At 35.6% G+C, this 15,982-nt stretch overlaps 1 protein-coding gene across 7 annotated transcripts in view; it reads right to left on the minus strand.

Annotated features, from left to right (window-relative positions):
- Positions 1–15,982, minus strand: part of STX17 (syntaxin 17) — a 58,611-nt gene that overhangs the window by 19,126 nt on the left and 23,503 nt on the right. For 6 of the 7 annotated variants that reach the window (XM_045780653.2, XM_087869527.1, XM_087869525.1 and 3 more), the window contains exon 4: positions 2,707–2,932. In XM_045780653.2, coding sequence (XP_045636609.1) covers positions 2,707–2,932 — 226 coding nt within the window. Of the gene's footprint in view, positions 1–2,706; positions 2,933–15,418; positions 15,697–15,982 lie in introns of those variants that run through there. The other variant, XM_087869528.1, reaches the window with a different exon arrangement.

The following is a 15,982-nucleotide window of genomic DNA, read 5'->3' on the forward strand; positions in this document are numbered from 1 at the left end:
CAAGTGATTAGGTCTTCAGCTAATTTGATGTTCCATCAATTGAGAAATTTGAGAATCAAAAGAGTTGGAAAATGAATTTCATCATTTCTTCTCCTTCATCCACTGGCTCTGCCTCATTCGTTTTCATGTTCTCTCTACACGTGCTTCCTCAAATTTTATTATATATATTTTTTAAGATTTTTTTTTCTTTGACAGAGAGAGAGACAGCCAGCAAGAGAGGGAACACAAGCGGGGGGAGTGGGAGAGGAAGAAGCAGGCTTCCCGGCGGAGCAGGGAGCCCGATGCAGGGCTCGATCCCAGGACCCTGGGATCATGCCAAGGGGAGCCGCTTAACGACTGAGCCACCCAGGTGCCCCATATATATATCTCTCTCTCTTAACACCAGTAAGCTTCCTTTTTTTTTTTTTTTTTTTAAAGATTTATTTATTTATTCGACAGAGATAGAGACAGCCAGCGAGAGAGGGAACACAAGCAGGGGGAGTGGGAGAGGAAGAAGCAGGCTCACAGCGGAGGAGCCTGATGTGGGGCTCGATCCCACCACGCCAGGATCACGCCCTGAGCCGAAGGCAGACGCCCAACCGCTGTCCCACCCAGGCGCCCCAACACCAGTAAGCTTCCTACAGAGAAATTTAATTGCCAGCAAACTGTTAAACTGCCTTCTTCTAATAATCACCCAGTTAATCTGATGATATATAAACCCAAGTTTGTTGAGCCCAAACAGTCCTACTGGCAGAAACTCAAATAATGCAATAATAAAATACAAATTAAAGCAAGTATTAGAATAGTATATTATAAGAAACTCTCAGAACTCAAAATTTTTGTTTGCTAGGGAATTGCTGGTGATGGGCAATTCAAAACTAATTAGCAAGAGAGACTGATGTCAGCGACTCCAGAAATTCCAGCGTATCTTCAATTCTGTTACCTCCATCACAACTGTCACAATGTCTAGGTAATTAAGATGTCTAGGTGATTAGACATTGTTACAATGTCTAGGTGTTAAAGCAGGGTAACTGCTTAATCATATGGAAGCCGTTTCTTTATACATGCACATAAAGTTATCAGTTCACACTAAATGATATGAGCAGCATTTAGGCTCATCAATATGGTGGTGATAAATATATATGGACAAAATAATGTAAATGGTAACTACGAACTATCAGAAAGCATTCTTTCCAAATACTCTTCAACCAAGGGGCTGAGTGCTAACATCTCCTTCTCTCCAAAACAACACTTTAGGTACTGGTTATCCAGAGTGTAGTGAGTATAGTACATCTGAAATTACAAAATTGTCTCTAAAAAGATATTTATTCATTCACATTTATGCAACATTTACATATGGTCCAGTATGTGCCAAGCACTATGTACCATGTGCTAGGTACTAAGGATACAATAAAAGCAAGATTACCAAGAAACTGTGGATGATAGCCTAAATGTTTCCTCTAATTGTTTAATTTCGACTTCCCTATAAATTACTGGCTCATTAGTGCTGAAAATATAATATTAAAAATAATCTGGTTTTGGAGACAGGGAATGGTATAGGAGCCTCCTACATAAATGAAAAGATGAAAACTGGGCAGGTATAACATCTCTGATTCTAATTTATATTTATACCCCACCTTTACCGTTAAGATTTAAAGCATCTCAAAACATATGTAAAAATATAACAAGATAGCATAAATTAAAAGAGAAACAAAACAGGAAATATGAGGGGAGCAATTATAAAATAAAGCCAGGACAGTTAAAAACTTTGGCTTCTGGTAGTTAAAAATATCAGATGTTAGCATTCCAGTAAATAACTCAAGTAGAGAAAACTTACCAGTTATGCCATCCAATACCCATTGGATTAAAAAAAGACCCAATTGTTTTCAAGGACTATTATGTATTAAACTAAGAATTTTTTTTTCAGGGTTCCTTATAAAGGCATTACCATAATGCAATTAACAATTATCAATGACATCCTTAAAAATACAATGACAAGTTTTGCTGGACTGTTTAAGAGTATCACTTCATAAAAGCTAATAGCATGACCCCCAATGCAGATACATATCTATATATAGATATATACAGATATAGATATAGATATTTAATGTTGTCAGTTAAATTCAGAAAACTGAGCTTGTGGGGGTGCCTGGGTGGCACAGCGGTTAAGCATCTGCCTTCGGCTCAGGGCGTGATCCCGGCGTTATGGGATCGAGCCCCACATCAGGCTCCTCCGCTATGAGCCTGCTTCTTCCTCTCCCACTCCCCCTGCTTGTGTTCCCTCTCTCACTGGCTGTCTCTATCTCTGTCAAATAAATAAATAAAATCTTAAAAAAAAAAAAAGAAAAGAAAACTGAGCTTGTGGATCTGACGTCCCCTATGAAAGAAAATCATAATGCCAAAGAAAGAGGGTACTCCTGGACATAAAGGGGGCATACTCTGCAATCAAGGATGACATTCTCCTTAGGGAATATTATAACCTTTCTTTTTCAATACATAGATAAGTAGGGACTTGAAGCCTGAAAGTTCCACTCTATACAGCATAGCTTCAAAATTTTTATCCTACAAAACTTCTAGGGTATGCATTTCTAGGCACACTCAGGGTCCAAGAATTCAACATACTGAAACAGAAGGTGACCCACGGAAACTTACGTATCTGTAATAGCTATACAAGATGCTGAACTTTAACTGCATTACTATGATCAAGAATAAGACTTAGTACGTTACCACCAACAGTCATGGATCTGGTCAAAGAAGGCTGTAATAAAGTTTCTTCATCATTAAATTGTTTCTTAAGTTCTTCTACAGATTCCAGATGGAGTTGAAGAAATTCTGCTGTTGCTGCTGATGCTTCTTCTTTAACAGGATCTATCATTCTCTTCAGAAGTACTAGATCATCCTTTCGGACTTTCAAACAAAGTTTCTCCATTTCCCGGATATTGGAACGGAGTTGCTATGAAAGAAAAAAAAATCATTAAAGCCACCATCTCTTAATATAAAATACCTTTATTTTCAGAGGTAATCTGTGATAATGGTCGTGAATGGAAATGATTTCAAGTATTCTCTACAACAGAAAGTATATATAACATTTTTCTATTTTTCATGTCTCTGGCCAAGTTGAGCTTCTTGAGAACTCATATCCTCATACTTTGAATTTATTCAGCATTTTTTCCTTCATTAAATGTGATTATTACAAAGGTAATAAAAGCTCTTTATAAGAAATCAAACACTGTAGAACATATCAAGAAAAACTTACTGATTTCCCCCTTCACCAATCCAACCACCTCTCTAAACTCAGTCCCTTCCACACATTTCCCACCGCTCATGCAAACATTAACATATATAAGACTTTCCTTCTTTTTTACAAAAAAAATGAACTACATTGTGTAAAATAATCTATAATTTGTTATTCCTCACCCCAATAATATAACAATACCATTATGGATAGCCTTCTTGGTTAGTGGGTATACCATATTCCATGGTACAGATATAAAATCATTTATTCAATGACCCCTGCGAGTGATCAACAGTCATTCATGTTGTTTCCAAAACAGAAGTCCTTGAATATATCCTAAATTACCATAATAGTATATATTATAGTATATACTATTACACTATATTTTGTAGAAATTATTCCCAGGGGCGCCTGGGTGGCACAGTCGTTAAGCGTCTGCCTTCGGCTCAGGGCGTGATCCCGGCGTTCTGGGATCGAGCCCCACATCAGGCTCCTCTGCTAGGAGCCTGCTTCTTCCTCTCCCACTCCCCCTGCTTGTGTTCCCTCTCTCACTGGCTGTCTGTCAAATAAACAAATAAAAAAATCTTAAAAAAAAAAATTATTCCCAAAATTGAGAGTACTCAAAGGATCATGTGCATTCTCATTTCAATAGCTATTATCAGTTTTTTCTAAATAACAATTCATACTACCAATGAAGTATGAGTGCCCATTTCCCCCCACATACTGCCAGTACTACATGTTATCTCATTGTTGCTTTAATTTGCATTTCTGAGTGTAGTTGTCAGATTTGTATCAAATGATTTCTCCCTCTTTTTAGAATCGTCTACAGACATAATCATCAATTTTCCTCTAATATGCTGATATGGGCAGGTTTCATAATGTAGAGCTATCTTTACTTTCCTGAGATAAACTACTCCTGGTCACATATATAATTTTTTGGATTCAATTAGCTAATAATTTATTTGTACTTTCAACACATAGTCTGTCTACATGTGTGTGTGCCTGCGTGTGCATACATGAATGGTGTATTTGTCTATATTATCTTTACTAGATTTTTTTTAAAGATTTTATTTATTTATTTGACAGAGAGAGACAGCCAGCGAGAGAGGGAACACAAGCAGAGGGAGTGGGAGAGGAAGAAGCAGGCTCCCAGCAGAGGAGCCTGATGCGGGGCTCGATCCCAGGACTCCGGGATCACGCCCTGAGCCAAAGGCAGACGCTTAACGACTGAGCCACCCAGGTGCCCCTATATTATCTTTACTAGATTTAAACTCATTTTAACAGGTTTAAGGTTGTGCTAACTTTATAGAACGAACTGGGGAGCTTTCCATCTTTTCCAATGGTCTATACTTCAAAGAACAAAACAACCAACTATTCTTTGATAATGAAATAGAACTAACTTGCAAGAATGATCTGAGTATGATGTTTCTGTAAAATGATAGAGCTCTATAATATTTATCATATAATTTAGAATATATTCTGGGGTGCCTGGGTGGCTCAGTTGGTTAAGCGTCTGCCTTCAGCCCAGGACCGAGTCCTGCATTGGGCTCCCTCTTCAGCAGGGAGTCTGCTGCTCCCTCTCCCTCCCTCCCTTCCCCAGCTTGTATTCTCTCTTGCTTGCTCTGTCTCTCAAATAAATAAATAAAATCTTTAAAAAAAGAATATATTTTAATATTTCTCATATAGTATTGTAAATTCTTCTCCCCTATCGCACTTTCACAGGTACTAATGCAAATTCTGTATAAAGGACAGAATGTATTAATTTCTTTTATTTCTAAAGTACCTACTCTGGGTGAGGTATTATACCCTATGTTATTACATTCCACATTATTACATTATAGAAAAATCAGAACAAAGAAAACTTGTTTAGGATTTACTTAATTTTACCTAGCAGCAAAGCTCAATTAAAACCCAGGTATCTTTTTGTTAAGTTTTAATTTTAATTCCAGCATAGTTAACATACAGTATTAGTTTTGGGTGTACAATACAGCGATTCAACAATTCCACACAATACCCAGTGCTCATCACAACAAGTGCACTCCTTAATCCTCATCACCAATTTCACCCATTCTCCCACCTCCCTCCTCTCTGGTAATTACTGGTTTGTTCTCTAGAGTTAATAGTCTGTTTCTTGGTTTCTCTTTTTTCCTTTGCTTGTTTTGTTTCTTAAATTCCACATATGAGTGAGATCATATGATATTTGTCTTTCTCTGACTTTTTTCACCTAGCATTATACTTTCTAGCTCCATCCATGTTGTTGCAAATGGCAAGACTTCATTCTTTTTTTTATGGCTGAATAATATTCCTGTGTGTGTATGTGTGTGTGAGAGAGACAGACAGACAGACATCTTCTTTATCCAGTCATCCATCCATAGGCACCTGGCCTGCTTACATAATTTGGCTATTGTAAATAATACTGCTATAAACATAGGGGTGCATGTATATCTTTGAATTAGGGCTTTTGTATTTTTGGGGTAAATAATCAGTAATGCAATTACTGGATTGTAGGGTAGTTCCATTTTTAACTTTCTGAGGAACTTCCTTACTGTTTTCCACAGTGCCTGCATCAATCTGCATTCCTACCAACAGTGCATGAGGATTCCTTTTTCTCCATAAACTCACCGACACTTATTTCTTGTGTTTTGATTTTAGCCATTCTGACAAGTGTGAGATGATATCTCATTGTAGTTTGGATTTGCATTTCCCTGATGATGAGTGATGTTGAGTATCTTTTCATGTGTCTGTTGGCCATCTGGATGTCTTCTTTGAAGAAATGTCTGTTCATGTCTTCTGCCTATTTTTTAATTGGATTATTTGTTTTGGGGGTGTTGAGTTGTATCAGTTCTTTATTATTTTGGATACTAACCCTTTATTGGATATGTCATTTGCAAATATCTTCTTGCATTTAGTAGGTTGCCTTTTAGTTTTGTTGATTGTTACCTTTACTGTGCAGAAGCTTTTTACTTTGATGTAGTCCCAATAGTTTATTTTTTTTTATTTCCCTTACCTCAGGAAACATATCTAGAAAAATGCTGCTATGGCCAATGTCAGAAAAATTACTGCCTGTGCCCTCTTCTAGGATTTTTATGAAAACCCAGGTATTCTTAAATGTCCAACAATCTTCCCATTAAATCTTCATATATATATGTGTATATATATACACACATATATATATATATAAAATTATGGTTATAATTTAGCTATATATTTTTTTCCCTTAATATAATCAAGTAAAATTTATTTACTTTATTCTAGTAAAATTAAGAAAAATTCTGGAATGTATCTTGCAAGATGTTCTGAGTGAATAAAAAAGTTGTACTTCTATCCTGCCATGACTCTATACTTCCTTTAACCATCTGTCACTATTATGTGAACTAAAAAACCTAAGGATAACTATACTGTAAATTAAAAAATATGTGATATGCAAGCATTAATATGGAAAAATCATAGAACACACAGGTCTATGTTATCATCTAGTCCAACCTTACAATTTTACGAGTGGGAAACTGGACTCCAGATGAACACAGTGGTAGAATTAAGTCTAGTGTCCAGTTTTCAAGTGCTGGAACAGTATTATTTCTAACACACCACCAACTCTTGGCTGTACAATTCCTTTCTGAACTATAGTTGTAAAGCTTGGTTACATAGTTGTCACATAGTCCACAAAAATATTTTAGGTAGTATTATCTTGGAGAAGCATTAAAGTTTCTGCAGTTAATGAGCATTTGCCTATGACATGTTCTTCCTATTTTATAGAATTTGTACATATGTTTATGTCCCCAGGCAAATTACAGTGTCCAGGGTGGACAGAAAAATGTTAAGAGAAAGAAAGAAAATACCCACTGAACTATAAAATCTGATACTATAGTAACAAAAACACCAATAATGGCTAAATTGGTCCACTGTACTATGTATTTACCTTCTTCATCTTGTTTTACCTTCACAACTTACCTATTATTCATATTTTACAGAAGAGAAAATTAAAGCAAGACATTTTTTTTTTAAAAAGCCTAGGATTACACTTCTAGTAAAAAGTACAGCCAGGAATTAAATCCAGGCTACAGAGCATATGTTCTCAACAATTTTTCTACATAGCTATACTATCCAACAGAAATATAATGCAAACCACAAATGCAAGGCATATATAGTTTTAAATTTTCTAATAGTCACATTAAAAAGTAAAAAGAAACAGGTGAAGTTAATTTTAATGTTTTATACATTACACATCCAAAATACTATCATTTAAACATGTAATCAACATAAAAATTATTAATTAAATATTTTACATTCACAGCACATCTCAATTCAAACTAGTCACATTTTTTTTTCAAGTGGGGCTTGAACTCATGACTCTGAGATCAAGACCTGAGCTGAGATCAAGAGTCAGACATTTAATTGACTAAGCCACCCAGGTGCCCCCAAACTAGCCACATTTTAAGTGCTCAACAATTACATGTGGCTAGGAGCTACCATACTGGACAGAACAACTACAGAGTCTCTCCAAAATCAAATACAAGGAACATATGTGAAAACTATAAAGTAGGTGTTTCTGCCTCTGGGTGTAGCAAGGTAGATAATTCAAACTAACCCTCCCACCAATGACTAATTAAAAAGCTGACAATAAAACAAATCTCAAAGAAACAAAATTCAAAGGAATCAAAAAGCAAACAAGATAGTAAGAAATTTGTAGGCCAAGAATTATACAAAGGTGAAAATCCAGAGAGGTGAGTCCTGAACTGAAGGCCACATCTGCTTGGAGGTCTTTGCTTACCAGAATGTTTGACAGCCTCATAAATTTCTAGGTAAAATACTCAATGCTGCGGCCTGCTATGTATAACCACTATAGTGCTTTGAGCTGGGATCTGAAAGAGCTATACCTTGAGAGCCCAGGTGATCCTAAAATAAATCAGCCCTCACATGAACCACAGTTTGGCTTCCAGTGTTTTGGGTAGTGCATAAAAACTTTAATCCCTGAAACTATATAAAGATCATTGTGGAAAATTGGCACCCCAGGGGCTTAGTGGGAGTAAATGAAATCCTCTCTAGAGGAAGATAACATTATCTCTATCCTCAAATTAATTTCTATAAGTTTTCAAATATAATGCCCACCAGAGATAATCAAGCAGAGAGCATACAGAAGATGAAGAACAGCGGAAACAACAGACAACAGAAACATCCAAAGGGATATTTGATATGCACAATAGCTAATGTACTCTAAAAAACTATGGTTATTTTGTCCAAAGATATAAAAACCAAGCTTGGAAATTCAGCAAACACTAGAAACTATAAAAAGCAAAATACAGGTTTTTAAAAAGAATGAATATTCTATCATTTAAAAATAGAGCATACAGGGGGCACCTGGGTGGCTCAGTCAGGTAAGTGTCTGACTCTTGGTTTCGGCTCAGGTCATGATCTTATGGGTTGACTAAGCCTTGTGCTGGACTCCACGCTCAGTGGGGAGTCAGCTTGAAGATTCTCTCCCTCTGCCCCTCCCCCACTCATGTTCTTTCTCTCTCTTTCTAAGATAAATAAATCTCAAAAAAATAAAAATAAAGTATACAAAAGAAAAAATTTAATTAGAGTTTAGCTGTGGGGCACCTGTGTGGCTCAATCTGTTAAGCATCTGCTTTTAGCTCAGGTCATTATACCAGGGTCCTGGGATCAACCCCACATTGGGCTCTCTGCTCAGTGGGGAGCCTGCTTTTCCCTCTCCCTGCTGCTCCCCCTGCTGTGCATAAGCACACGCTCTCCCTGTGTCAAATAAATATTTAGCTGCATATTAGACCAACTCAAGACTTAGTAAACTGAAAACTAGATATGAAGAAACTACGTAAAAAGGAAACAGTTAAAAAATATGAGAGGTAAAAGACACAGGATATAATTAGAAAAGAATATAATATACATATATGTAGAATCCTAGAAGAAAAGGACATAAAATAAATTTAAATAGATAATGACTGAGGAAAGACAACAATCCAGATTCAAGAAGGTTGACAACTCTCAAGAAGAGTAAATAAAAACATACAGCCAAAAAGGGAAAAAAGAAAAGAGAGATGGCAGGACCTCCCAGAAAGAGCTCAAAAGGAGCTAGAGGCAATACAATTTCTTGCAAAATAGTCCTACCACCTCAGAGGCACTCCTGCCAATGTTGCACATGCCACACAGTTACCCTTCAAACCAGATGTGTGTTTACTCTGTGTTATGTAACTTCTGGTTCCTTCATCCAACATGCCTAGTCCAACTTTTTTCTCCAATAAATCACATTCTGGGATCCAACATATAAGTCCTACAATACATGTACTATAATTGTTCTAAAGGATCTTATTTTGTGTACTATATGTATCAGAATAACAAACACTGCCATATAATGTAAAAAGAAAAATTCATATGTAAACAGTGCAACCAACTATAAAAAGTGCATACCAACAAAAACACCAACAAACCTTGAACAATGACCAAAAAAAGCAGGGCCACACCCAGAAGACCATAATAAAGACCAGAAAAAGAAAGAGTAAGACTATAATAAGACTTCTCAAAGTGACAATAAAAGCCAGAAGAGAGCAAAATGACACATTCAAAGTACAGAGAAAAAAATTGCTGTCATCCTAAATTTTTATACCCAGCAAAAATATCTTTCAGTAGGTAAAATGAAGATAAACAAAAACTGAGGGAATTTGTCTCCAGCAAATACACAGTAAATATGAAAGTGTCCTTCAGAAAGAATAATTAATTCCAGATATAAAGCTGGAGATGCAGAAAGAGATGAAGAACATTAATAAAACAATTAAAAAAAAAGGAGAGAGAGAGAGAGAGAGAGTAAAAGTATGGATAAATCTACATGACCAGTAACTATACTAAAACAATAATAGTAATATCTCTTAAATATATGTGTAAGATTAAAATATATAAAAATGGCATTAAAAATAACATTTAATTTGGGGACACATTTACGAGTAAAATATTCCAAGGGTCCTGTATAATCTATATTGTTTATGGATGTGTTTTGTAATTTCTTAAAGAGTGTATAATTCCAAAACTGAGAACAGTTGGATCAATTAAAAAAAAAAGCAACAAGGAAGTGAAAACGGATACGATAAAGAATAAAGAATATGTGGAAGAAGTAGAAAGCATGTAACACAGTGTAATATCTAAACCTAAATATATCAACAATTACATTACACATAAATGGAATAAATATTCCAGTTAAAAGGTAAACATTTTTAGACTGCAAAAAATATGAAATGCAAGAAATACACCTAAAACATAAAGACAGTTCAAAGTAAAAGGATAAAATAATAAACCATGTACAGTTGCCCCTGAACAACATGGTTTTGAATCTATAGATTCAATAAATTAGAATAAATTTGAAAAAAGTTCTTTGGTGGAACCTGACAAGCTGATTCTAAAACATATATGGAACTGCATATATAGGGCTGTTACTAGCATTGAAGAAGATTAATAAAACTTCCTCTATTAGATATTGACTGATTATAAAGCCACAGTAATTAAGACAGTGTGGTATTAGTGCAAAAATAGACACACCAATGAGACAGACAGCCAAGAAACAATCCAAACATATATGCAATGAATTTACAACAACGGTGGCACTGCAGGGAAGCATGATCCTTCCAAAACACAGTGCTTGGTCATTTGGGTAACCACATGAGAAAAAAAATAAAACTGGACACACCACTTCACACCATACACAATAATCAACCAGATGGATTATATACCTAAATGTGAAAGGCAAAACAAGAGAATATCTTTATGACATTAGGGGAGGAAATATCTCTTAAATGTAGCACAAAAAGCGCCAAGAAAAAACAGATAATCTTGAGTATATTAAATTAAATGAACTTCTCGTCATCAAGGGATACAACAAAGACAGTGAAAAGGTTAACCACTGAGTGGAAGAAGATAACTGTAATGCACACACTGATAAAGGGGTCACAGACAATAAGAACTCTTAGAGATAAGAAAAAGACAAAAATCTGTGGGAATGTGAGCAAAAACCCTAAATGGGCACTTCTCATAGTTACTGGGGCGCCTGGGTGGCTCAGGCAGTTGAGTGTCTGACTCTTGATTTTGCCTCAGGTCATGATCTCAGGGTCATGAGTCCCTGCCAGTTCCCAATCAACAGGGAGTCTGCTTCTCTTTCTCTCCCCACCCCTTTCTCTGCCCCTCCCCCTGCTCGTACATATGCTCTCTCTCAAATAAATAAATAAATCTTAAAAAAAAAAAAGCCAAAGAGTTACTCAATCTCACTAACAGTCAGGTAAATGTAAATTAAACCATAATTAGCTACCCACCAGAACACCTAAAATTAAAGTTTGACTTGACTAAATATTGCTGAGGATATGGAGACCACAGGAACTCACATTCATTGCTGGAAGGAATGTAAAATTAGTACTATTTTGGAAAATAGTTTGTCATTATACTATAGTTGAAAATAAGGATGCCTAAAGAATCAGCAATTCCTGTCCTAGGAATACATTTAACAGAAATGTATGCACATGTATACCAGTAAAAATATATGAGAATGTTAATATCATCTGAAATAGAAACTGAAAACAAAACAAAAAGACTAAAAATAACCCAAATGACCATCAATACATCATAGTATATGTTTACCATACAGTATGGTAAACTCATACAATGAACTATATACAGTAATGAAAATGAATGAATGCTGCTATAGGCAACAACATAGATAAATCTCAAGCCAGACACAAAGGATATATTCTGTTTATTTCAATTTACATAATGTTCAAAAACAGATTAATCTATAGCTCAATGACACATTTTGGTGGTAAAACTATACAGAAATACTAAGAAGCAATTACCATATAATTCAAGATAGTATTTACTTTTGGTGGGAGAAAGGTGGTTGTTATAGGGAAGAGGCAATAAAGGGTTTCTAGGATGCTGGCAATTTTCTATTTCTTGATCTGAGTAGTAGTTACATGAGTGTTCCCAGTATAATAATTTGTTTGGGTGTATATTTATGTTGTATGCATTTATAGCACATATGTTATATTTCACAGTAAAAAGTTTTAATAACATTTTTAGAAAAGAATATTATATTAACCTGTATGGTCAATTAAGCTAAGGATAGAAACAAGTGTGAAAGCATTTGGGTAGGAGTAAAAAGGAGTATCAATCTCATTGTGGAAGTATATTACCTACCATCTTGTTGGATAAAAGATATTAATTCATTCGACTAAACTGTGAAGTTTGTAGGGACAGAGACTAAGCCTAATTTCTTTACCATTGTGTCCTCAAGGCTATATTTGATCCCTGATACATGATTTGATTCAATAAACATGATAAATGAATGACTGCTTTCTTAATATTTTTCACAAAGTGGCAAAACAGTAGTCCAACAACAACAGAGATCTCCAACTCTCAAGAATGCAACCCAATTTGTTCCCTAGGAATGCATAATATAAGTCACTAAGCATATGAAACATTTCATCTTTCATTAGCTGGAAGAAATAATGAAAAGAAACCTCCTTTTTTGGAATTCCGACATACAAGCATAAAATAGTGAAGTGGAAATGAAACTCATGAGAAAAAGCAGCCATGCGATCTTGGAGTTCTTAATAGTTAAAAAAGGAATAATGGAAACACTAATACTTTAGGGAAGTGAATCAAATTTTTCTGGAGAAAATAGCTGTGTGATGCCACAGAAATTATGTGACAGGAAGATCTTTTTTGAAAAAGATAGGTTCTAAGAGGTGAAATTCTGATTCTATAAACAAAAAAATTAACCTGATAAGAAAAGAAAGTGGCATCTGAAGAATCCAATATGGTTGTATATGGTGTGCTATAAATTCAGAATTTTAAGAGATTTGTTAAAAAAAAAAAAAAAGCAAAGCAAAGAAAAGAAAGGCATGTGAACAAGGACGAATACAAAAGAGTGGTGTGAAACAAGGAGACCCATGTAAGCAAAGTAGGAGCCCAGAATGAGCGGAGGCTGAAGAAAATGTTAAGAACAATAAAAAGGATTTAAAAAATACATGTAGAGCAAGAACAAGAAAGGAGGATTAGGTCTACTGCTTGGGGCAGATGGTATAATGTTAACAGATGATGCAGAGAAAGAACTACCAAACTCCTATATTGCTCTTAATTCTCTATTAAAGGAGAAATATTCAAAATTCAAAGGATTCAAAGGGGCATAAGAAACATGCTCAAAGGAAACTTGAAATATCTTACTACAATAATCTAGACAGGCTTCATGAAGGAAGTGGATTTGAGCCGTCCCTAAAGTATTAGCAAAACAGAAGAAATAAGCCAAATTGGGGAAAGACAGAGGTGGAGTATAAGGGTAGAAGTTTTCTAAATAATATATTTTATCAATTTTAGGACACAATATCTTTCCCACATTCTAACATCTTTGAAATTGGAATGTATCTTAAAATAGAACTCAAAAAAAACCAAAAAAAGCAACGGGCCAATCTTAACTGGCAGCACTTTTCTTCTTTAGAGGTACACAAAACAATGGTGTGTCCACCTTAGATTTAATTTCCTCCCTGAGGTTCTATAGTACCTATGCCAATCAGAGTAGAGGTCAGAAACACTAAATCCTGATTAATCAGCTCATAAATATGTTGAGGCAAAATTTAAATTCAACTGAAGCTCAGAATAATCTAAAATAATTCATCTTCTAATAGCATTCATTTTTGGAATCTATTCTATCTTCTCTTCCATTCCTTACCTGGCCTTGACTCTCTCTAATCTTTTCTTCTGTTCTCCTAACTTCTGTTTACTATCCTCACATCTCCCTTTTCTCTCCTCATCCCCTCTCTTTTCTACTGTTTCTCCTTTTAAATTCTCCTAAAAAATTAAAAATTAAAAAAATTAAAAATACATAGCTCAACTGTTCTACATTTCTTGTGGTAAAATTATGAAAGTCATGTTTTACTCCTACAAGTTCCAAGGCTAATTTTTTAATTTTCACTGCCTATAGAACTGGGATAGACTCTGTAGAGTGGTATTTTTTTTTAAGATTTTATTTATTTGAGAGAGAGAGTGCATGTGTGGATGAGTGCACAGAGGGGCAGAGGAAGAATCCAAAAAATTTAAAAGTGCATCAGTGAGTTGTAAGATAACTTGAGAGAATCTCAAGCAGATTGCACTGAGCACTGATCACAGGCCCAACTCCAGGCTGGATCTCACGATCCTGAGATCATGACCTGAGTCAAAATCAAGAGTTCAGACGGTTAACTGAGCCACCCAGGCGCCCCAGGAGCAGAATCTTTCTAAATGTTGTCTGAAATCTACTATCACAGAATCTTTAAGGTGAGTCCCAGAAATCTGTGTTCTCAACAAATTCTGTATCACCACTGTTACGGAGACTAGGCTGATCAAGTTTCTTCTATAAAAACTAAGTTAATATTCTTCAGTAAATTATTACAGTAGTAACAATTTCCAACTTTTCCACTTACTTTCAAAATCTGATCACCAAATCTATCTTAATGCTAACGTTTTCTTATCCCAGAGATGAAAACTGTTAAACTTATTCCACTTGCAGTTTCAAAACATAATAATAGATAGACTTCCGCTTCTGCAGAGTTTACAGAACAGAGTACTGAAGTACTGGAGAGGAGAGAGCTGCACAGAAAGAGAACCCTTCAGATATGCAGAGGGACAGCCTGCAAGTATTTAGCAGAGAACTGACCAAAACATGCATGTGAGAAAACTACCTGAGGCTGGAAGAAAAAAAATCATCCCCAAAGCTTAGAGGGAACAATGCTTAGTACTCACTCAAATCTTTAAGCAGTGTCTGTTCCCACCAGCTAAAAACTTAATTCCCAGGGCACTAGCTAGAGCACTCAGAAAGATTGTACTGCAATACTGGGGATTGCTCCAATCAAGCCTAATAAATCATAAAAGTAAGACCCGAAAGAATCAAACTGTTTCCAAGTATCTTAACTATATTCCTGAATGAAGCTCAAGAAGATTTACAGGAACATGAAAATAACTAGCACTCCATACCTACCTGCCTACCTACCTACCTACCTACATACATAATCTAGCACCCAGCCAGGCAAAGGTCTCCCAATAAAAGATCACCAGACATACAAAGGAATAGCAAACTATGAAGAATAATCACTTGATTGAAACTAACCCAGAATTGACATACATATGTTTAAAAAGTTAAGTAGAGACATGGAAGATATAAAGAGACCCAAATCAGGGTACCTGGCTGGCTCAGTTGGTAGAGCATGCAACTCTTGCTCCCAGGGTCCTGAGTTCAAGCCCCGTGTTCAGTGTAAAGTCTATTAATAAAAAGACAGAGTAAGGCGCCTGAATCAAAGTTCTAGAATTGAAAACTACCATGTGTGAGATGAAAAATGCTTTGAATATATTAACAGCAGATTGGATGCTGCTGCTGCTAAGACTAGTAAATATGAAGGCTTAGAAATAAAACTATCCAAAATTAAACACAAAGAGAAGGAAGACTCCAAAAAAATTAAAAGTGCATCAGTGAGTTGTAAGATAACTTCAAGCAGTCCAACATATGTGTAATTGGAGTCTCTGAAGACGAGGAGAGATGGGAAGGGACAGAAAAATATTCAAAGAAATAATGGCCAAAATTTTTCAAATGTGATGCAAACTATAAACCTAGAGATCTGAAATGTTCTCCAAATTGAAAGCACAAGAAATGTGGGAAAAAATGCCACCAAGGTTCATCATAATCAAAGAACTCAAAGCCAGTGCAACAGGGAAAATTGTAAAAGCAGCCAGAGAATAAAGACATATTAC

Source organism: Ursus americanus, chromosome 18, assembly GCF_024610735.1.
Source record: "Ursus americanus isolate L20-20 chromosome 18, mUrsAme1.1.p, whole genome shotgun sequence".
Lineage (NCBI taxonomy): Eukaryota > Metazoa > Chordata > Mammalia > Carnivora > Ursidae > Ursus > Ursus americanus.